Source organism: Grus americana, chromosome Z (assembly GCF_028858705.1).
Source record: "Grus americana isolate bGruAme1 chromosome Z, bGruAme1.mat, whole genome shotgun sequence".
Classification (NCBI taxonomy): domain Eukaryota; kingdom Metazoa; phylum Chordata; class Aves; order Gruiformes; family Gruidae; genus Grus; species Grus americana.
Genome location: NC_072891.1, coordinates 79,597,802 through 79,623,343, shown reverse-complemented (window position 1 = coordinate 79,623,343; position 25,542 = coordinate 79,597,802). Strand labels below are relative to the sequence as shown.

The 25,542-nt window shown below is 36.7% G+C and overlaps 1 protein-coding gene across 3 annotated transcripts in view; it reads right to left on the bottom strand.

Annotated features, from left to right (window-relative positions):
• The window catches only part of MSH3 (mutS homolog 3), a 122,951-nt gene that overhangs the window by 4,995 nt on the left and 92,414 nt on the right, over nucleotides 1-25,542 (bottom strand). For all 3 annotated transcript variants that reach the window (XM_054809559.1, XM_054809558.1, XM_054809560.1), the window contains 4 exons: nucleotides 23,033-23,190; nucleotides 3,408-3,594; nucleotides 3,067-3,196; nucleotides 1,175-1,349 (listed from right to left, as the gene is read on the bottom strand). In XM_054809559.1, the coding sequence (XP_054665534.1) occupies nucleotides 1,175-1,349; nucleotides 3,067-3,196; nucleotides 3,408-3,594; nucleotides 23,033-23,190 (650 nt within the window). The remainder of the gene's footprint in view (nucleotides 1-1,174; nucleotides 1,350-3,066; nucleotides 3,197-3,407; nucleotides 3,595-23,032; nucleotides 23,191-25,542) is intronic.

The window sequence follows — 25,542 nt, the reverse complement described above, 5'->3', positions numbered from 1 at the left end:
CTTCTTTCTTGATTTTAGAACCTTATGTAACAACAGAGTTAAGTCATTGCTAGTAATTTGTTGTTTTACTTTTGGTAATTATGGACTATTATTTCCAATTAACATAAGCTACCACATTATTTTTCCCACAAACTGTCATGTATCCTCAAAAGAATGTTTTTATTTTGCTTTCTGAAAAGGGGATAAAAACTGGTGTTAAGCTCTAAGCACTGTTAGGTTTCAAAAGAACTGCTTGCACCTACAAATAATTAGTACTCAAAATTTTCTCATATGAAATTATTCTGTCAGGATTAGTTACAGTCATCAGGCAACAAGGATCTTGATTTGTTATATTCCTAAAGGGTTATCTGCATTTTGCTGATAGGACTGCCACTGCAAATAATAACAAAAAATTCAGTGGAAATGAATATAAATAGTAGCACATATTTTTATCTAAACTATGTACATGTTACAGGTTTTATAAATGTGACACTATTTGATACACATGGGAATTTTCGTAACTACTCTATAAGGTACACATGCCCCTAAATGAAAACTGGTAATCAGAAAAATATTAAAATCCCCAGACTGTCAGTAAAATTTTGCATGTTTAGGGGGGAGGGTGCAATCAAAATACATTATAAATACTTGTTTTTAAGGTAAATCAGAAGAAGAATATCCACATTCCCTTCTACACTATAGTATTCAAATACAATTTCAAGTTCCAAAGTGAATAATATACTTTCTAAATTAAATCTATTAATATTTTCACTATTACTGGTGAGAACAGAAGTAGATATTAGAAGACAGTTGTATTTTAAATTTGTCTTCCTGAAAAGAGTGAAAATACATACCTGAAAGAATAAGTTTGCTGGTATTTGTCATAAGAAAATAAAAAATAGTTTATTCTTAATGTTAGCTCAATGTGCATTTAGTTTTTCTCCAATCTTGTTTCAGAGGGCAGCAATTAATCTCTGACATAATAGCTAACTAAAAAATCTAAAGCTTTTATTGAAAGGGATAGCACCATTCCCTAAATATTTTTTTCAAAGTCTTGTTGCACTGTCTCTTCCCTGAAGGGTAGAGGAGGATAGCTGAAGTAGCTCTTACTGTTCCTTTTTAATGCATACTGTGTGAAATGCTCTGAAATTCATAGGTGAAGTTTCATCGGGGGGGGGATCACAATTGTTCTGACCTTTTCGTATTCACTATTCTCTCCAACTCCTTTGATTTGTGAGCTGCCTTCTTCAAGATTTCTTCAGGAATATCTGCCAGTTTGGCAACATTTAGCCCATAACTCCTTGCAGAGACTCCTTTAGTTATTTGATAAAGAAAAGTGATAAATTCAGGATTCTCTTCATCTTCAGATCCTAAAATATAAAACCAAAATCAATAACTCCTTTATTATGTTAATAAAATGTAGTAGACCAAAGACTGAAATGACAAAGGCTGTGATCTTATTATCATTCATGCTTCCTGTATGTCTTATTCCATTGAAGGTATATGAAAGAAAAGTGTTTTCTTGAGACTACGCATTTTACCTACCCATTGTGAGACTGAAAAAACTCTTTAATATACTTTTACCTCGTGTCTTATTAAGCAGACTTGTCTGTGTGTGTGAGAAACTTAGAATCTTTGTATGTCAAATTGATTAGTTATGCTGTAACTGGTATATTCCATCTCATGTCTGCTAAGCAATGACAGAATAATGGAAGCGTGAGTAATCCCACAGTCAAGTCCATAACTACAGCACAACAAAAAGTTTGCTGCCTACCAGGAGGCTAGGAGCCATAGTGAAACATAAAGTATAGGGCTTCATGGACACAATAGTTAAGGAATAGTAAGTATTGAATGTTGATAACATCTCAATTGTCTGAGGGTATCAGAGATCAACAGTCCAATTAATGAACTCTGTGAGAAAAGGACATGCTGATGCTCAGGAGAGTGATGCTCTCAGCTGGGAACATCAGCATGGCTAAGTAGTGCTCACCTAAACACAACATTACTTTGAACTACTTCTGCTCAAAGTTAACACATATTTCAGGGATCCCTGCTTTAATATTAAAAAGAATACAAAAGCTGAAGTCTCCCTCCAGACAAACCCTAAATGTTTAAATTAACTCTCTGAAAATAATTTAAAAAGTGATAGATTATATATTTAAACACATTATTTAGTGGCAAATACCAAAACACCCTGTTCCAATTAATTTGCAATGTAAGCAGATAACACAATATTAAGAATTAATTAGGGAGAAGGTTAATGGCAAATACCATGTCAATTCTTAAATAATTCTAAGAATGATTCAGGCAACAGGCCAATACTAGGCAAAGTAGGTAAACCAGAATAAAAGCAGAATTGCCAATCTGCTAATTCAGAGCAACGGTGACAAGAAGAAATGCTGTAACTCTTCTGCCTGGTAAGAACAGAACTGAATGGGATCATGATAAGCAATCTACAAAATTAGGCATGGCATAGACAGGAAGAACGGAGATCATTCCTCTGCCTCTTCTAATTCAACAGCTGGGACCATCATGTGAAGCTACATGTTGTATCAAAAGAGTTTCAAAACAAACAAGAGGAGGTTGTTCTTCACACAATGCAGTGCTAAATTTTGGAGCTCCTTGACACAGTAGGATGAAGATGCTAAAAGTACACATGGATAACAGGGAAACTAGACAACCTTGCTGAGAAGAAATCTACTGAAGATACGAAAAAACAAAACACACCTAGCTCTTGAAGCCCCCTAAACAGCAAATGCTTGCAGACAGTGAGATCTTGTAGAGAAAGAGTTGCCATATGTTTGATCCCTAATCCCTCCTCCCTAATCCTTTGTATTTGGCTACTGTGAGAAGCTGGATACCAGGCTGGGTGAAATCTTTTATCTGACCTAGCTCAGTCATCCTTATCTTAACCATGAAAGAGAAATGGTTGCTCAGTTTTCAAGCCCCCCAAAATGTGTGTATAGGCTGATATTCTGGTGAATTTGGATGTATCACTTTCATTGTTGAGGTTTAAATTACTGTAATAATTCTACAGTTTCTGCCTAATCCTATAGTGTCAGAATCTCAGATGGATTTATACTGTACCTTTTTGTTCAGCACTTTCCTCCTCATTCACCAAGAAAGCCATGTGATAATTACCAACTGTGTCTGGATACACCTTCTCTAGATCACAAACTGAGGGATAGTGAGTGACAAACAGTGTCAGCGACTCCACCTACAACAATGAAATAAGACACATAAGAAGGTTTGGCTTTAAATCGTTTCTAAACACAGCAGCATATCACTGGTATCCTTTATCCATACTCCTTTGCTCTGAGTTTAGACATGCCACATTTCTCTAAGGAAATACACACCGTGTCAAATTCAGTCTAACATAGTACAGGCTGAAAAAGCATTCATAAGCATGTGTCAGGTTGAACACTTACATCTCTAATAAAATGTTCAAGTGTAGCATAAGCAATAGCGATTCCATCATGTGTGCTAGTTCCTCTTCCCAATTCATCCAAAATTACTAGTGATCTTGAAGTCGCTTTTCTTATTATCTCAGCAGTATCTGTCAGTTCTTCCATAAAGGTACTCTGGCCTTTGTAAATGTTGTCTGCTGCACCCATTCTGCATTGGGATACAAAACAGATCAATTTATTAAGTTCAAATAAATGCCAGATAACGCTAGGAAAAAAAAATCATGATAATGAAGCCATTTTATTATAAATCTCTTGTTGCTGTTCCAAGCAGAGCAGTAAAACCCAGACAGAACATTCACCTTCCAGAACAAGCTGCTGCTTAGGAAAAAAAGCTGCAACAGTACATGGTACAGATGTGAGGGTACTCTAGAAGACTACAAGGTCCACAGGGAGATACTCATGTACCATTAAATAAGGGCCTGCATGCATTCTCCAAGAGAACAGTGTATACTGACCCTATGGGCATCTAGGGGAGGTTAAGCTGTAGGGACAGCAGAGAATTTTTCTGGGCCATCAGTAATCTAGTCCCAAGGTAAATCCATAGACAGGAATCTCAGCATCCCATGTCAGCTACAGGAATCAGGGGAAAAAGAGAAGGTAGACAAGGGGATATTTCTTAGCATGCAATTCTTCCACCTTGACAAACAGTACATGGCAGCCTGCTCTTCCCTTAAAAAGGACCCTGGGAATTCAGGCCAGTCAGCTCACTAGAAGGATTCCAGCAAAGGCAGCTGTGAAAATGGATTTTACTTCTTTGGTTTAGTTCAACCATCTAATTTATATGTTTTCAAAATGCCTATACCACGTGAAAGTATCAGATATGAGAATTTCCATGCAGAGATAGAGCGGACACTTACGTAACTAGGTATTTGAGCATCCAAACAGATACAGCAGTTAGTTCCTTCAGGCAGTAACAAAATAACAATGATTTCCCCTAATTACACAGGTACACAATCTTACTAGCATGCTTAAACGTGACTTTAAGAGAAAGATCTATCTCCTCATCCTTTTACACAACCATCCTTAAACTTAACAGTCTCCAAGCACATGTGTGCACACACACACACAAATTCCTTCATATTCCATATAAGTCTTTTAGCACTGTTTCAGATTCCTCAAATTCTATCTCAAATTGTGAAATTGCAGTTTTCATTTCAGAAACCTGTTGGTAATCCACCCTGGTTTTCCCTTCTTCTGCAGCTTTCCTTCCCTATTCAATTAATATGCTTTCTACTTGGAAGAACATTTCCTTTTTCCATATATGCTTTTCAATTACATAAATCACATAACCTATCTCAGAAGTGATATTGTAATCATTAGCAAGCCACTGAGTAGGGCTGTAAAAATGGATTTGTTCATTCTCATCAGCCAACAATATAGTTACATACAAACCACATTGATTTAAGGAAAAAATTGTCTCATGGGCTTAGCATATTACACTTTCAAATATAACAGCTGGCCACAACAGTATTTAAAGCCAATCAAAACCTTTAAAAAGAATCCCAATATAGCTTTTTTTCTCTCAATTGTTTGCTGCGTGTCTCTCTAATGTAATTGCTTCTGTTGCCTACAGAAGCAGTAACAAGATACACATAATTTTATGAGGATCTCCTGACTGTCAAGAATAATTGGCTACCAATACCAAAACCTAGCAGGTTTTGGACACAATACAATTATGATTTCTGTATGTTCTCTGGTTCCTGCCCTGGAAATTTTCTATGGTAGAAAACGTAACTCTACAATATGCAAATTTTCAATGATAAATGAACTAATTTTGGTTGGAGATGGGCATTATGATACAATGAGCAAACTGAGTGTTTTTATTTCATTGAGTATGTGCTTACATACACACGCAGTATGCATACTGCCATATACTATTTTTATCTATTTTTATCACTATGAACTACAAATAAGTTCACCAGAACGACAAATACTTTTCATGTCCGAACAATCTCAGGCTCCATAATTGGCAACTTTAACCTTAGTTTCTAACCCTAGGATTATTAGCAGTGTTATTTTATTATTTTTATTTGGCTTTTCATTACAGAGACAGTATCTAAGAGGCTGTTTGTTCTGAACCTATGATAATTACACTGAGAGTTCTCAGTTCTATCTTTCTCTTGGATTGTATCATTTCCATAAAGCCTTGAAAATAATTTAATCATTTTGTATCTTATTTGCATTCACAAAAATAATTTTCAGAACTTCCTCACTAAATGCTCAAGATACAAACAGAAATGAGTATCATCTTTCTCTTGTCTTTAACAACACCTGCAAAAGAAACCTTTCTTTTCAGCATCTTAAAACATTCAAATCCAACTCAGGCTTATCAACAGATTTTTTAAAAAAAAACCAAATGTGTATTTTTCAATGACAAAACCTCTTAAATGTCATCCTTTGAAAATGGATAAAATTGTTCTTTCTGCCTCTGCCCTTGACACTAGAAGAATTATACTTGGTTTTTAAACTTACATGATAAGCAATATTATCCCAGAAAAATGTAAGAATAATTATTTTAATGTAGATGAATGCATTTATAAAACTAACAGTTAATATGCAGCAAGGCATAGCTCCCTAACTGTATATTATTCCTGATCTAAAAAGTTTTTGAGTCAAAACACTTATTGCTTAAACAACTCTTTTTCTTCAAGTTTAAAACAGCCATTATAAATGCCACTAAACAAGATTCAGTTGCTTTGAATTTACATTTTAATGTAGCTTGCCTCTTAAATGTTTTTATACATCAAAACATTAAAGTTTTTCCTATAATATTCAATAGAATCCAGATGATTTACCACTGTTAGAAGCTACTCTAGAGATAATACCTGGGATGCTATCCCTATGAATTTTTAGGGCAAAAATGCTAAAAGAAATGTTACAGATACTCAGCCTTAATGCTGCCAGCACTTAAACCACCTTTTTTTTGTTTGCCTTTTTTTTTGTTTTACATATGGTCCTAATAAAGTCTCCAAGACTCACTTTTTCTGGAAAGTTGCCTACAATGGGGTCAGGTATTTTTCTAACTTTTATACATACACAAAAATAACTATTTGATTACATTTTAATGCTGCATTCATCACTACTGTAGATGACAATATAGTGAAATATGAGAAAAGGTATGAGTCATTCCTGAGTGATGCAGACATGTTATGTACCACCCAAATTTTCTTTTTTTCCCCCCTCTCAATTTAAAAAAAAAAAAGAGGAGAAAAGAAAAAGTAGTCAAGAAGAAAAGGTGACAACAACGCAAGACAATCAGAAAAGCAAACCAAAAGCAGGAACAATGCCACCCAACTCCACACCTCTATTCCTCTACTTGTCAGAACACCAGCTGCTGGAAGTAGTGACACAGTTAATACGAAAACTTCCATTTCTGCTATGGAATTTCTAATGTCTACATTCAGAAAGATTACTGCATTCTGCCAACGAGGAGTGTGCAGACATCCAATGTGAAGAGTGCCTCTTTAGTGCTGGCAAGAGATCCATCACTCCTCAGCAAATATAATTTGGCTAGAAACCACTTGTTATAATGTCTCTTTGACAGCCAACCAAATTTCATAAAATTAAAAGCTCTTCATCTTATAATGTTCAACACATTTATTATGTAAAGAAAAAAAAAAGAGGAGGCATTATCTCTTTTCATTGCTAGGTTTCAAGTGGTAAAATTCTTGTCCATAAACTCAGAAAAAACAGGGAGGCAATGTTTTCATAAATTAATTTTGGAGGGTAAGTTAGATGATAGGCAGCAGTAGCTAGCTTTATATAAACAAGCTAGTACTACATGCTTAACCTGTATGTGACCCCTTAGAGAAAACGATACAGATTTCCTTATCCTGCAGCATTCAAATGGGTGTTTAACTGGCTCTCCTGAGGCAATACATGCACACAGTACTAACCTTTTCCAATGCAAGTGCTCATCATCCTTCAAAGTTATCCTATGATATTTTGTCCTACGAGGCTCTATAAATGTTGGAATTTTTTTTAATGATACAAGCTGTGATACCACTCAGAAATCACTAGAATTACATAGCGTAACTTTTTTCCTTGCATCTCAAGAATTTTTATGTAGTCAGTATCCATTTAAACTTGCTCTCAACAGGCATGAACTAATATTGCTAAACTGTATGGCCCTGAAAGTCACCTCCAAGTCTGGTGCTTTCAAGCTTTTGATCAGCTAGACACATCTGAAGGCTTTGACAGCCATCCATAAAAAATTTGTATGGAAGGAGGAAATTTAAATTGAAGCCACTGAGGCCTTCTTGGAGCTCCTTCACTCAGCATCCTGCTTTCAAAAAACCAAAGTATCCTGGAGAAGGGGATGGACTTTCAGACTTGATGACTAACAGTGGCATAAAACAACAGAGTAATGCAAGACTTTGTTTTGGAACAGAGCAGAGAGGTCCCCAGAGAACTCCAGCTGCCCTATGCTGGCAGTCCAGGGGTGAAAGTGATGACATGTAGGTTAAAACAGAAATTGCCCTAGTATGACAGAAGGCAGTGAAAAAAAATTCCCAAGCAGAAAAATGAATCTGAAATCCAGAAGCTTCTAGTTAAGTTGTTTTTCCATGCTATCTTTCAAAAGAAGTTATCCAAAATGCTGTTAGCTGGTTTGGTTGAAAAATTAAGAGCACCATGTGGACCTCAGGTATTTTATTATTCTTTTATGTTAGCGTGAATCCCTCATGCTGCTTGTGAAAATGACCAAGCAGCCCAAGTGCTCCCAGCGGTAACAAAAAGCAACTACATAGCACTGAACAAATCCTAGAAAACAAGACTGCACACCCATTCCTAAAGTCTTATTTTCACACAGCTTACAACATCCCAATGCTATTTATTAATTCCTAGTTTATAAAATAATGCTGAAAAAAAACCCTTAAATGAAATTTAAGATTTTTTCACCTTGATTTTAGAAACATCCATTTGACTTTAAAAGTTCATCTAAAATACTTACTGGAGAAATTAAACCTAGTGCCTGTTACAGAAGATTAAACCTGATTAGTATAGAGTCTCTACACGCTGCCTTTGCAGTTTTCAAGAGAAGGTATTCAGTTTTCTGCCTATGGTTTGTTTTCCCTGGGATCAGAACTGAAGCTAGACTTCATCTCAGAATGTACTCACACTCAAATTATTTATTCATCAAGAACAATTAACATTAAAAGAAAATTACTCTTCTCTCTGAGAATATCTTAAATGTAAAGTGTAGAATACTGCTCTCTCAACACCAGCAAAGACATACCTTCTATGATTCAAAGAGAACATTGAGAAAAAAACAAATAAAATAAATTCATAATGTAAATTTACGATTCTACTCACTCCTTCTCACAAAAACCCCTTCAAAATGTCAGTTCAAAGATAACTGTATTTGAAGAGGATTTATTAAAATTAAAGTAACTAGTTTACAGAAGAAAGGATTAGATGGGGTCTTGCCTTACAGGTTATCCCTTCTCTTGCATGGGGCCATTCTCTACAGCATGTTTTTGATCAACACTGTATAGGTAATATTTTTTTAAAAGATCTCATAACAACTGTTTTATATGCCTTTTTTTTTTTTTTTTTAACGGAGAACACTCTTCCCAGCTGAAGTCTCTGCAGAAAACAAATGGTCGCAAAAGTGTGAATATGAACTGAAGATGATGTTTATGAGAACAGAAAAACTTGATATTGATCCTGACATGAATGGAAGAACACAAGCCCAATTTCATTTCAACACCAAGGTAAATCTTCTGCCATTGAACTAGATTACTGACTTTCTATTAGGCACCTAGCAAACAACACTTATTGAGATTTCACCAGTTAAACGTAGTTTGCAAATTGGTCTGCCAAGAAAATGAAAAAAGGCATCCTAAATGGAGGATTGGCAGGCTGACTACTGTATGTCCTCTCCTACTCTGGTCCCACGAATCCCAACACCTATAGCCAGAACAATCATTCAGTTTTGCCCACAAAAGCGATTTGAAACCCTCCATATTTTAGAAGCACTTCGACTGCTAATGAGAATTTCACAGTGGTTACTATAGGAGTAGCCCAACTTGGATAGTGTAACTTCTGGCTACTTGCCACATACAATGAAAATTTATCAAGTAATTCTTTAGAAGATATCATCTGCAAATTTATAACAGTTCATTGGCAAGAAACTAATGCTTCACACTCCCCACAGGGTACTGGTAAATCATTTACTTCATTTCCATCAAGCTCTTACTGATTCAACCCAAAAACTGACAATAAGAAAGATAATTTACAAAACTGCAATTACAGAATTTAAAAACATAACTTATGCTAAGTGACAGAAAGCATTGTTATCAGGACAGTTTTTATTTTTGCATTATTCATGGGCAACTTCTAAGAAGCAAATGTGTGTAAAGTTATGTGGATGACAATGATAGGAAATCAGAATATGCTTGCGATACTAACCTATTTACAGTCAACATGCACACATGTGTTCAACCATTTCCACAACTGCTTATTTGCAAATATTAAATTAAGAAATACTGATGGTATGTTACCTAATTTAAAAGAACAGTTGTTGAAAAGCCTGACAGAATGCATTACACATTTAATGTAAAACACATTTTTATTTTGTGAATTGTAGACACAGGATATTCTCGGTCTCTGAGAAATTAATGAAACTAGTAAAACCTAAGACCACTAGGGATACATACTTTGCATTATCCTGGAAAGAAAAGGAAGTCCAAAGTGATTTTAATACTCAGTTTCACAGCATTTTTTACCATTTTTTTTTCCATATCACTAGGTAATTCAAGTAGCCAGAACAAGTAATCACTTAAATCCTCATTACCTTATAGACCTGGCCAACAGAGACAAGCTGCACACACGAGCACCCCAGAATATTAAAAGAAATGTATCTAACAGGATTAGCTTTCAAGATGTGAACTGCATTGATTTTTTTTTTTTTGGTTGAAAGCCAGAGGAAAGAAAAACGTCCATGGATTGCAGTGAATGTTCAATATTTTAAAATCTTCACCTCAACTGACAGAACAGGTAGTAGACTGACAGAACTGAGTTCAGAAGACAGAATACTGCTCTAGTCAATACAGTCACTGTATGGCAAGAAGTTACCGGTATCTTCTCATTCCTAATACTTTATAAGGCAACAGAAATTCAGTTGCTCTTGGAATCACAAGAATCATAGAATGGTTTAGGTTGGAAGGGACCTCAAAGATCGCCTAGGTCCAACCCCCCTGCCATGGGCAGGGACACCCTCCACTAGACTACGTTGTGCAAAGCCCCATCCAACCTGGCCTTGAACACTGCCAGGGAGCCAGGGGCAGCCACAGCTTCTCTGGGCAACCTTTGCCAGTGCCTCACCATATTCATAGTGAAGACTTTTTTCCTTATATCTCATCTAAATCTACCCTCTTTAAAGCCATTACCCCTTGTCCTGTCACTACTTGCCCTTGTAAGCTTTCTTCATAAAGCTTATGTTACATTACCTAGTGAAGAACCCCTGAGAAAATCCTTTTCTGAAATTCAGCAATGATATGCTCAATAATATGAGAACTTAAAAATACTTGTCACCTAGGGCAAACACATCACACCATTAAAATAATCAAGCAGATTTCTGATTAATTCTAAAACTTTCCATTGTATTTTGGACTCAAGCAAGTCCAATTTTAAGTTCCACCTTCTCCATCCCACATTACTCACAACCCTATAGCAACTGGCTGTCAAGGTGCAAAGGTCAAGCCCTCGGAGGAGCGGGGTGTCCGGTAGCAGAACAAGGACACAACAGCAATAGTTTAAATTCCACATTCAAACATGCAAAGGATTTTACATCTAACACATCAATGGATTGTTTTCCACAGGTCCATCAGCTTTTACATTTACTCAAACACAGGACTAAGCATTTCTTTTTCTTGCCCTCAATGAGAAAGCGATGACTTGTCCCTGTACAGAGGTACCAAACTGAGGTTTCTATTGCAGCTTCTCCTGATGGAGAGATCTGCCAGCACAGGCAGCGTACACCAGAAGGCCAAGACTAGATGGAGAAGTTTATGAAGGCTCCATTAAGCAACTGAAGCTCCAAACACAAGCGTTTACCCTGATTTCTCTGCAGGAAACCATTAAGACTGTATAAATGTTATTGATGGTCAAGGGAAAGAAAAGATTAAGAGTACAATCATTTTGCTGAAGGATAAGTTATAAGCGTAGATATTCAAATTAAGGTGTTTATTTGCGAGCCATCAATATTAGCCTGAAGAAGCTGAAAAAATGAAGACAAAGAGAAATCCAACCCTAAATTATGCACAGGTTTACACGTACTACTCTTGAATTCCAGAGAGGGAACTCAAGGTAATTAAGTTAATGTGCATATGTAGCTGAAGGATTGAGGCCAAGGGGGGATTAAAAGGCAGAAACTATAGCAACAGACTAGGGTCAACAGCTGAAGCATTCAGTGCAAGTGAACTTTTCCCCTTTAAACCCGTGGACGCTACAGAAAATCCAATTCAAAATGTGACTAGGTTAAATCATAGCATGGGAGAGTTTTAGAAAGATAAATACCACCATTCAATGTAAGAGTTTCAACTTTACTGTAAAAGAGCTGGTCAGCTTCACAGGCAAATTGTTCTTTCTCCCCACCCTCCCTGACCCCCCCCAATACCATTTTAGGTAAAGCCTTTCAATCCCTTTCAGTAATACTGCAATATGCAGCTGACATGGTTTTATAAATCTCACTGTATATATAAATAACTGTCTTTTATTGACTTAAATGAATTTTCAAGTCCAATTTAAACCCCTGCAAACAAAACAGGTGTTTCTATTTACAGATTTTATCAAATGCCGTGTATGTAAACTAAAGACTGTTTTGTTAAATATTATATTATTACACATATATGAGACATAAACCTAACACTGGAGGCACATGTTACTATGAAATGAACAGACATGAAGCTAAATTAGCTACAAATATATGCATAGCACAGCTTAATTTATTTCTACAGAGCCACAGAACATTGTCAGAACTAATTACAGTTCAAATGTACTGTGATGTCCAAGACAACTTTTCTAGAAAAATAGAACAAGTAATTTTCAACTTAACAACACTAACTACAACTTTTACTTATTCTATTCTTTTTCAAAAAGAACATCTCCCCATGATAGAAAATAGGCTCAATATAATACACCACCCTTTTTTTCCCCCTGAAAGCTAGGAATAATCTACCCCAGAGGTATCATAATATGACTGTAAACATAAATGAAAGGCTTAAGTTAATTTTGTTATTCTGGCAATAAACACAAACACAATTAAGCAAGAACAAAACGAAATAAATTACTCTGCCATAAGGAAGTAACATTTCTGAAAATTAGGTTTGGGTTCTTGACAGCTAACAAGTTCTGCTTGTCTGACTGTTATTGTTCCTTTCTAAGAGTAATACAAACAATACTTGTTTAGCATATCAGTATATAAAATTCTCATGTGGAATTGCTTTGTATGAACGGTTCCCTACTTTCTGCACAATACATTAATTTAATGTATATGGCAAAACCAGTATTACTACATATATATATATATACTACTATATATATATATAGAATAAACAAAGATGTGAAAAAGTACCTTTGCTTTTAAATTTTCTGACTTTTATCTTTCAGCGTCTAACTGCACAGGCAAATTGAGAGAATCTAGGTTTTGTTCAAAGGAAAATCTGAATGACTTAAATGTAAACATTTATTTTCAGGTGTAAAAACCTAAAAAATAAAAAACCCAACAAGGCATCAACCAAAGTTTTGGCCAAAACCAGGTAACACACAGACAAGTTACTCTGCTGAGAGAAACTCCTCCACAGTTTCTATACAACACTCAATCTCCTGGTGATTTCTGCATTACACAGGATGCCTGCAGACTGCCCTGCCAAACACTGCTGTCACCTCAAGACTAGAATTTCATAGCCTAGATTTTTATGGGTATGAAGAAGCTGACTAGCTGAATCTTCATGCCAGATTTTTTGATTTAACCGATATTTCTAGGATAGATAGGGAGACTAATCTTCATAATCCTACACTGTAAGCCTCAAAGAAATCAATAAAGCTTAATAAAGCAATAAATTGAAGCAAGGAATTTTTTAGTTTGGTAACTGGTCTTTAGAGTTAAGAACAACAAAGTTTGCATGTGATAAAAATGAGAGGCTATATGCTATTCTGGCAAATTACTGAACCGTTTGCCATAAAGGACAACTTATTATTGCTAAGTATAAGAATGCACAAAACCTATGTCAGTCCAGCCCAACGATCTGACTAATTTTGGAGGTGGTGGCCAGCACAAGAACTCTGAAAAAGACACAGAAATCCTGAAATGGTAATAATGCAGTAACTTCAGGAAAAGATTTTTCAGTAGATTTAAAAAACCCCAACCAAACAAACAAAAAACCCCACAAACAAAAAACCCTCAAGGGGTAAAAAGCAGTACCATCATACTCCACTCAGAGAATAAAGGACTAACAACAAGATGGGAAAGGCCCATTTAAGACATAAAAGCTCCCCAGGTCTTTCCTGCACACTACTAACCTTTTTAAAATGTCATCAGCATGCTGCCCCGTCAGAAATCAAGATTAAGTACAGAGTAGCTTTGGATGAAGGATGTCTATTTCTTTATCATGTTTAGTGAAATCACTATGTAGGAAGAGATTTCTAATGAAGAATGCTTCTAAATCATTTTCAAGCAAGTGAGTTCCTGGGCAGTCTCTTTACAAATGCAGCTTATCCGTGAACCAAGCAATGCGTAAGTAGCAAAGAATATAACAAGCTGCATTCTGGTAGTAAACTGCTCCCTTTTTCAACCCTAGTTTGCCTATTGCTGTGCAAATAGCACCATTTCTGCAGTGGAGCTCTGAAATAATGGAGCTTCTTACTTATCATTTTAAATACAAAAATTTTACCCCTCTGTCATGCTTCTGTACAGCTCCCTTCTACTGATCAACTGGTAAAGCTGGAATGAAATTAAGTGCAACGTTATTTGCCTAGTTACAAAAAGCTGGGAAGGTTTTTTTGCCACCAGCAGTTGGCAAAAATGGAACATTAATTTCCATTATATTTACAAGCACTATTTTGTTTTTATTCTTAAGTAATTTTCCCCAGATTTCACTTTATTGTGAAAAGCACCTGGAGAACATCTTCCACTCAATTTCCATTCAGACAGAAATATTCTCTTTTCCTGCTTCACATACCACTCTGTCCTGTGCTTTCTGCTTTTCTCAACATTTCTTATAAAAGGTACTCCTAACAAGACTTGGAACATTTTCATCAGTTGAAGTAAAACTTGCAATTGTAAATATCTTTCAAATTTTTATGATGGTGACATTCCAATGAAGCAAAGAAAAAATAAATACAAACATCCAAAATTGATTGCTGAAATGTTTGCAGGTGTTAACAAAGTATTTGCTTTCCATCATGATTTTTAATCATACTAAAATTTGTGATGATGCCATAAATACGTACATTTTATCCAGTTTAAAAAAAAAAAAGGTTTGTTTAGAGTGAAAATAGTGAGGTTTGTCTACTAGTTTCTTTCAGCTCCACACACTCTTGACAAAACAGTAATATGAGTTTGTCAGGTTGTCAGAATTAAATAGCTGTTAAAGTATTTAGGGAGGTAATATCCAAAATATATCTATTGTAAGACCCAATCTTTTTGAAAGTCAACTCCACCATTTAGAGATCAGACAAACAGATATTTTGAATACAACATAGAGAAGAAAGCATTATGGCACATTTGATGCACAGCCTTTAAAGAAATGTGGATTTATAAGGGCTGAGTTTTTTGGGTTTTTTAGTTTACTTTGAAGAAATCCTTCATCCCTAAACCATCCTCTGAGCTTTAACAGCATTTATTTCCAGATTATCTTCTCATCTTCTAGACAAGGTAAGGATTAAGGACCTTGAAACAACTTTAGTTGTTCCTAAAGGTCCCTTGTATCAAATGTAAGAATTTGCTACACCCAGTCACAGTTCTTTCTTTGTAATATGCAACTGTAGGTGAAATAAACTTGTACTTCTCCTACATGGGAGAGCAATATGCCAGTCATAAGTTGACCCCAGTTTGCTTTTTCACCCTGGCAGAGGAATAGCCACACTCTGCTGTGCACAGCAAGAGTACCTGACAGAAAGAACATATTATCTACACTCTCCTGTGTCCTCTGCATTTCATGTTTGTGCTCTTCAGCTGATGATCACGCCATTGACAATACATGAGATCTTTCTGGCACAGGGAAAACAAAAAAAACCCCAAAAAAGTAATGTACACTGATAGGAAAAGACCTCTTAGCACACACCCTGCAGAAGCAGAGATACTTGCAGTCCTTGCAGGGGTTATGTGAACAAGCCAACACCCCCATGCATTCTGCATTCTTGCATGAACCTACAGAGATGCAGCCACAAACTTTCCCTTATTTTCTGACCAATAAAATGTCTTTTAGGTGCCAACTACCAAGGCTGAGAAATAACATGGGCAAAAGGATCCACCATGGCTGCAGTACCTCATACAAGAAATGTCACTTCGGGATACATAAATGCCCTTTCCTCTTCCATCTTTGTGGATCCAATTGCACGTGACTGACACAGGTCTTTCTGCTCATGGGATGATGGAAATGAGGAGTGCCAGTCACATCAGTCAATCAGGCATTCAAATACTGCTTTTTTAGATCTAACGTCAAGCTCTTACCCACGTGAGCGTGCAATGTTCACAAATTTAAGTGGAATGGCCCACATCTCAGCTTTGTGCATTTCAGGATCAGTTGAAGATACCACCTGAGCAGTAGCAGAGCAAGTGTTGACAGGCAGTAAGGGAAGCACAGCCACCAGCTGACAGAACAGTATAACGCATTGAGTTACCCACTTAAAGGGACTCTGCGATGAAACGTCTTGGCCTTTAAAGCAGCTTCCTACTGACAAAAAGAGACTTAATCTCATCAGTGTCACCATGTTAAGCCAGGCATACATATAAATAATGCCATTTCTTCTTTAAACTGGAATGCGTAATGTAAGTTGACTGGCTGACTTGTGCAAAGGGTTGAAAATATGCGTGGCCACTTTGTCCAAAGAATTGAGAAGATAGAAGGAGCTTGGTTTCCTTGCACCTATCCTTAGAAGAGAAAGAAGGTGGGTGCTACTAGGGTACCTTGAAGACAGAGTGCCACTCTGTCACAAGAAAGCAGGCTCAACTGGGATAAAAGAGCCAGGCTGGAGTGATGTGCTGGTCTGGGACTGATTAGTGGTACCTTGTTCACTGACTCTCCTGTGGTAAACTGAGCAATGCAGGCACTTGGGATGTCTTTTCAAGGGTAGGTACGGCCTGTTTAGAGATGGTTTTTTAGCCTCTAGAAAGATCGAGCAGGTGAGGGCATGAGTAGAGTCCCCTGAACTATGTCACCACCTGCAACAGCTGCAAGGACATAGCTGATGCTCACATGGGTAGGTCCTGAAATGAAATTTTCAATAGCAGGAGGTGATCTTCAGTTGGCAAATCTCTTAGCAGCACTGCTGTCCCTTGAAGTGATCAAAATTCCTTCCCTTTACCAAACACATTGATCAACTCGGAATTGCCACTCCTGGGCAAGGTGCATGACTGGAACTGGATCTCAGCTGCTGGACTTGAAATAAAATGCCCCAACTAAGGCCAGCAGCGAGGGGGATGAAACTGCCTCATTATTTCAGTGTTGGATGAGGCTAGCAGTTCTCAACCAATGTAGAAAACATCCTTTCCTCTGCCTTCTCCCTCTCCTTATAGACCCAAAGATCACAAAATTTTCCCGTGTATGAAGGGCAACAAGGTGGGTCTCTGAGCTGGCATCTGAAGACTGCCTTCAAAGACACCTTCAAGAACCACAGCCTGAACCTGATGCTCTCTCTTGGTTTCCACATCTGTGAATGCAAGTAGACCACATGCAAGCCAGAGGTACATGGAAGTACCTCAGCAGGACGCAGCTTCTGCTGAATCAATCAGAAGCATCAAGTCACTGTATGACGGCAACAGCTTGAAGTCAGAGAGCCTAATTTATATGGCTCTACAACTTTGTCATGCCAAACAGACACGTAAGGATCAGCTGCCTGATGATTTTTGCATTCTAGTTTTAGTTGAATGAGCAACTATTACACATGTTCAAAACCACTATACAAAGAAGAAAGACAAACAAGAAAATACCAAAATAGCTATGTAACCTAAACCCTAGAACAGATTCAGGATTCCACTTGTGGCCATGTCTGTCTGTAAGACCCTGTATATAGACACGTAATACAAGCTAGAAGAACAAAACCATCCCCTAGCTGAGGTGAGCAACCACCATCTGTTTCCACATTTTCAGATATAAAGTGGAATTCGAACTAAGTGAGTAGAATTCGAACTGAGTGTCTCCTAACTATAGACTTAGCAATGAGGAGTGCCCTCCATGTTAAAAATACATTTAAATCATCTGTTACAAGGATAAAATGTAGGACAAAGTTCTGTACACCTAAATACAGATCATGCGATGCACAGAACCTATACCAAGACAACTGCCTTGAAGTGCAGGCAACTGTATGTCTTACATAAAGTGAAAGAATTAAACTGCTGCTTACCTAGACAACCTACCACTACCACCTGCTAACCTGTATTGCCAACCTCCTCCACCCCTCCATTTTCTTAATAATCCTTCATAGGCAATTCAAACTCTATTTCTTTGCCATCATGAAGATTAAAGACATATCGAGAATCAGTAAACAACAAGATAACTCTTTTAGGAGAGATGAAGTGCATGAGAGGATAATCTACATGCATCTTACTGATGCTTCTATTTATTCCTTTAATGTTTAAGCATGCAGCACATAAGCTGCAAGAGGCAGTTTCCAAATGCAATTGAAGCACAATGCAATGTATTAGTTTAGACAACTGAAGCTAAGCTGCACCTTTAATAGTGTGCCCAATTTGGCTGATGGTATAAAACCTCACTGGAAGATTTATGTCACCATAGCGTGACTGTGCATACATCTGATCACTGAAATAAGTGAAATAGCTTTTATTTCAACACACGAAGAGAGGGCCAGGAAAGTAAGTGCTCTACAAAGGAACTAATTCTTTGTCCCTTTACCATCGTCTAGAGTTGGTAGGAGTTGGTCTCCTTCACAATATTCTTTTTAATGGTAGCTTGTGATTTCAATAAACTGATTCTTAAAATCTTGAATACAAGGCATACAGTAATTTGAATTATTAATTGGCTTCTTTATTTGAACATATTTTACCTTCAAATTGTTATAACATTCTCCCTCTCAATTTTGAAAATTGACCCTCAGGAAGAGCTACTGGTGACCTACAGGAAGTTTTCTAGCTGTAATAAATCATATCAATAATTGTTTGTAAGTAGGACCTCTTTAAAGGTCAGCTGTCTTCAGTAGCTAAACATCATCTCTTCTGAACGCATGATTAAGTCAGCAGAATTTTTTTCATTAGTTCCTCCATATGTGCATGTCCACACTTGCTTTGTCTTTCTACACAAACACACAGTGAAATATATTAATTTAAATATCAGAATAACTATATTAGAAGAATTAACACAAATTGAAGGGTAATTTAAAGCAAAAATTGAACCCATTTACTGCAAGGAGAAACTTGAATGGGAATTTTCAAACATCAGAGAATTAAGTACTCAAATCCCATTAAAAGTCAATATAGATTGGACACTGACCTTTCCAAAACTATTCTAAAAATAGCTTTAAATAAAAATACAGAAATGCAGAGAATGATTTAGTGTTTTTTTCAGTCCGATGTTATGAAGCTGGAGTGCCTAAACAATAAAACAAACTTTTTGTTTATTTCACCACATCTAGCACCCCCATCTCAGGATTAGGAACAAAATCATAGCAATGGAAGCAGCAAGGTTGTTTTTACACATAAGAAATGCTAAGATTTGGGACAGTCCATAGGAGCTCTCAGAGACTTCCTTAAGAAGTGAATAACACAAGCAGGGTACTGTAGGAAATTACTCTTCCACCCCTCCACCCCCAAATTTTCAATTTACAGACTTGTAACAGCATATCATCTCGGCTTAGGGACATTATGCAGTGGAAGATTTTCTCTCTTTCCACCTCTTTAGGATGAAATGATCAACACTACTGTGAAACGTACGGACTAGCCTTAGCACTATATTGTGTCTAAATACCCAGTAATGAAGATGAATCACTCCTATTTTCACTGTACCTGTAAGCAATACAATTCATTTTGCATCTTTAAAAATGTTTAATATAATGAAGTATTTAAAGTCAATTTAGAGAAGCTATAATACAGAAATACTAAATAGATCCAAAGGAATAACCATAGTAGCAACCTTTCAATTTCCATGGAAACCCTACTTACAACACAAGATACAAATCCTACACGAATGTTAATCTCTTAAACCTATATAAATTCACACTTCAAAGATGCAGTCTACAAACAAAAAAGAGACTGCAGTATAAAGCACCAGTATTTCAAAAAATTTAGCAAGCAGCAGAACTGTTGGTGCTCCTTATGCACAGAACTCCTCATAGAGTCAGCCTGTAAAGCATCCCTCACAGCAGGGGTGCTATGCTAATGGCAGCATCTAGAAAACACCACACCATGGCAGTGATGAAAATAACTTGGAAACTGACATCTTCCCATGCAATGTTTTGAAAAGATTAAAAAGATACCAAAGTTATCAACAAAAAAATATCCCGTTTTCCAGCAAGACACCTGTGGCCTGGGGTGGCAGTGCAGAAAGGAGGTCTGCATAGCTGTATCCTATTGAAAACAAACAAACAAAAACAACCCACAAAAGAAAACACAGAAAAAGAAAACAAAATAAATAGCAAAATCAGGGGCGAGTTGAGAAGATCTCGGATCTCTTCAAGCTCATTCCCTACCAGAGAAGAGTTCTTGGCAAAAGCTGAGAACTTTTTCTGAGGCTTTATAAATGTATGTTCAGCCAGAGTATTAAAGAAACAATGTAAGACGTTATGTGGCAGCTGAATTTATTGTTTCTCTCCTCCAACCAGGCATTACAAACTATTTAATGATTACTTCCCTAGGGCTAAGAAACAGCACGAATGTAACACCACATTAACCTGGCCTGACAGACTTACATACTTTAAGACCTTTCCCAGAACCCTGAAAAAAAAAAAACCCTAACCCAAAAAACCCAAACCAACCAAACCAGAGGTGCCTACTTCCTGGCCAGTCTCTGTACACCTTGAGCCTCTGAGCTACAGAATCTGATACGTTACTCCTCATTGCAGAGAGTTAAGTTCATGATTTGGAGAAGGTGAAAATGAAGCCAGAGTTAGGCAAGGACCAGACTGGGGATTAAAGACCACTTTGTGACTACTGACAATCAAATACAGCAGGACAGAAAAGAGCACTGACAACTGACCCACTTGGGGAGCACAGATGATGACAACTTGGATACATAGAGCAAGGAAGGCCCCTCTACTCCACAGGCTGAAGCAAAATATGACGCAAGTATTCTAAACATTTGTACTGGAAGGAAAGCTACAACTGGGTCAAGTTCTAATATCACAAACAGTTAATGCCGGTCCCAACAGTACAATCGATTCTCTCAAATTACTCTATACAGAAGAGAGAAGTTTAAACAGATGCACAGACAAGCAGTTCCACTGATAATCTTTTACAAACTGAATGGTCATCCTGGATTTCTGAAGGAATGCAATACATAAACTCAGATTTTTTTTGCTTCCTGTTAACCTTTTAACTAATGCATGGCTGTTTCTATCTCAATAATGTATTTTCAATTTCTTCTTGATTAATATTGAGTCAATTACTTTACTCTTAATTGCAAGCACAATTAGAAGAATTTAAGTAATTCTTTACTATATTCATCTGGTGTTTGACATATTTCACATTAAATGAAGAATGGCATATCCAGCTGAGCTTCCAAAGCTAATTTAGACAAGGGGGGAAGGGGGGAAATCAATCCCCTGTGTTAGAATTTGACTGGGCTCCAAATTAAATGGTCTGAAACCTCACAGTCAGTAAGTAACACACTCTTGGTTCACACTCCATGTCTGGTTGGCTTGAAATCTAAAAGCATAATTTTTCCCTTCAACTGCACTTATCAGAACAGATGTGAAGAATACCTATAATGTGGAGAAAAGCTAAGTGGAATCAGAGAAATGCACTGGGGAACAGGTGGAACTCAGATACATTCATTTCAAGGTTTTCAGACTGTGGAGGACAAGAACCAATTTTTTCACTTTTTAGTGGGCATAAAACAAAATGGCACTCCCAGTGACTGTGTCACTTTTCTAATTTTTTTCTGCAAAAATAATCCTGTTGCAATGATAGTCAAGTAAAAGTAGAGGAAAGGGGATACAAAACTTAAGAGTAACAGACTTATGTGTGTATGGTTAGAAATTAAGTCAGTGTGAACACAAGTACTCTAAGTTCACCTACAAAACACAGAGGAAGACAAAAGTAATCTTCAAATGGTTAATGATGTTGTAATATTTTTTTTCTGTAAAGTAAATAAGATCTTCTGTATCTCCATATCCCCTTGAGAAACGCTCATCCAATCAACCAGTCAATTACTTTCAAAATAGGGCAGGGAAAACCAGTAACCATTCTGAATTTTCAGCTCCAATTAATTTTTGAAAGATAATACAAATTGTTTTCTAATTTGTTCAACTGCTTAGCACCAAAGTGCATCAAAGAGCGTTTTCATTCATTTTTGTCATGACACAGTGAAGCATAGGAACATAACATCTTTACATGATGAAGCAATCCCACGTGAGCAGTATTTAGATTCCCTGTTAAAAGTTAACTCTGAAATGCACTCTGCCATCACAGAACTAGAATTTCAGAAAAAATAATTCTACCACAGATACATAATTGTTATGAAAATTATAACCATAAATAATTATCCATCTCAAATACCATCAGTAACACAGAACTTTTGCTGATTAAAGAACAGATTAAAGGGGGAAAAACCAGCTAGATAATCCTTAGTAACATTAGACTATAAAATACAAAAGTTTTGACTGCACTGATAGTCTTCAAAAATTACTCAGCACTATCTTAACAATGAGACATGCTAAGTGAAATGAACTGCCATTATTCATTTTTTAAAATACCTGAAGTAAAGTGTGTTCGAGACTGATAGTACAGCAAAGGACAATAAGCACAGAATATGTGCAGTCCAAATTCTCAGTCTCAAATACTGTATGTACAACTGTGCTGCACAGCACAAACTGTGACCTGATTTTTAGAGGTGACAGCATTCATTTTAGGGGAAACATCATTTGGCTATCACCCAGCAGAATAAATTTGGCTGAGATGTCCATTCGGGCAGATGAAGTTAGATATCTGGATCTTAATCAAGACAGACACATTAACATTCTTATCCTTTAAAGATTCAAAGACTACAAAACAAGTACCATAGCTTACCAGAAAATCAGAATCAAAACCTAACAACCAATGCATGTATTTAAAATTAAAAAGGAAACATCAAGTATGAATTCTAAAGTTCTAAGTGAAAAATTAAATTATACTTTTAAATGCACACACACACACACACACTCTCTACTACAATAATGTTTTCATAAACATACAGCAAATTTTGAAAGATTACCTGGTAAAAATACCATCCACAATACCAATTGTCGACTCCTCTGCGGGAACGTAAGAGCCAATCTGTGCCATGACTGTGATCAATGCAACTTGCTTTATATAAGAGCTCTTTCCTCCCATGTTGGGTCCAGTTATTATCATGACCCTTTCACCATCTCCCTGGAAACATAAAACAGTGGTCAAAAATATTGTCCTGCACATGGCTATTTTTCAAGAAAGCCTGGTGTGTGTATGTGCTTAGAGGAATAAAGGACAAGCCCTCAGGATTAAACATTCTGTTTCTAGGTTAAAAGCTTCCTTCATCACCTTCACTTTTCAAGATTTTATGAAGTCTCAGATGGGTAAATCTTCCTAAGACCTCTCCAGGCTGGTGAGAGAGAAGCATCACAATCAACTTTCGTTACTCTTGAGCAAAATGGACAGAGTGAGGAGGAACCTTCCTTTTTTCCACCAAGGAGCCAAGAAAGCACTCCAAGAACTTTCTGTGCTATTTTCTTTGGAGAAAAGGAGAAACTCATCAGCTTTCAGCATAGCCAGTGCTGTCCTAATTCAGTTGTGATCTGGATTCCGCTCCAGTTAGAGTTCTCATGGCCAGGTGGGGAGAAGACAAAGACCTGATCTAGACCCATTCATAATTGCTTGCCTTGGTACAACATATGCACATTCAAACAGATGGGCTACAACAAGAAATCAAGTCATTGTTGAGTTTGGCAATACTTGACTGCCTCACAGATATTGTGAGCAGATTGTATCCAATCTCTGACTGATCAGTATATCTAACCACTGAAATCTTACAGAAAATGAAATCAGATGCAAGAGCTCATCTCAGCTGTAAAACTCCCTATGGTACTGCTATGTGTCTATGGCTCCAGAAAAAAACTGTCATCTTCTGGTGCAAGACAATTGCTAATACAAAATTAAAACTCATCAATGAATCTATAAAGTTTTCTCATAGCCTGCATCAAGACTAGGAAATTACATTATGCAACGACTTCGGACAACTAGACTTGTCCTTTCTATTGGGTACATACAATGAAATCCAACAACTGATGAACTAACCAAAAGTCAGCATATTCCATTGCTCTCCAGGAGGGGCATGTAAGAAAGGACAAGCTGTGCATAATGAAAATTAGCTACACTACTTAGGAAACTTGGAACTGATCAGGCACTGTGACAACAACAACAAATCTCCACAGAATAAACATAATTATCTTTACAGATTCATTTTTTGATTGGGCTTTCATTCTGTTAATAGGGAGGTAAATAAGATTCATATAGGACTGTCACTTATGTCATAATCCAGATCATACAGAAGATATAGGCAATCAGTATTTATTATATGTAAAAAGCTGTTTAGCTTTTGCTAAGAAAACTGCATCCATAAGGAAGTCGCAATAAAGTCAAAACCCAGAAAATGTCATTATCAGGAATAAAGGATGGATGTAATATAATGCATATGACTATACAAGAACAAAATTCGTAACATTCTAGTCTCCCAGGTATAGTTTCAATACTGCTACTAAAACTTCATCAGGGCCACCATTTGGCTCAACACAACAGAATTTATAGATACTTAAAACCAGAATGAGTTCATCTGTTAGAATCCACAAATTTCTTGCATGTGTTTGGTATCCCTCCAGGGTCCTTCCAACCATGTTGTGAGACTGGTGGCTGGTTTGCAAAGCCAGCTTTCAGAAGGAACATATGCTCTAACATCAGACCAGAGAACCCATCTGCCCTTATAATTGCATGCAACTATAAGCTAACATCTTATAGGAATTTATGGCTGAAGTTAAAAGTACTAAAAGAATCCATAAATATTCGGGAAAGAGAGGGGGAACTGAACAATAAGATGTTTATTTCAGGGCACGGTGAGAAAGCTTTTCCTAAAGTTAGATATTTGACAACATTTCAGCTGAAAACATGACAGGAGATGCATTTTCCTGCTGATTCAAACACATCAGTTTAAAACTAGACGCATTTTAATAAACTGGGTTCCCACCCACCTCTCTCAAAAAAAGAGAGAACTCTAACAGTAGAGGAAAAAAATGATTCTACCACGATCACTTGATTTTGTAATATTCGGTATTTAGAAAGCCAACATAAGAATGGGGCTAACAGGGGAAAGTGCATGATGATTACTGAATGAAATGCTGAATTTTTTGTAAATGCCATCTGTCGCTTGTTTGGAGTTGACAAATAATTTTGCAAACATTCCCTGAAGTAGTACGCAATATCTGTATCATTGTTCAGTATAGAACAATGTTTAAAAATATTTCCAGAGAAATACATACAAATTTGAAGTGTTTATCACAGCCCATGCTCCACACTGACATGTTTTTCATACCTTTTATATACTTACTTGTATGAAAATACAGTTACATATTCAGAGTTAAGTTGCAAGCATATTTTTTATATTAAGAACAGAAATGTAGTATTTCAAAAATATATTTCAAAATTATATAGACAGGTAAATATTTAGCAAGAAAAAAGTCAAACGGACATGTAAAT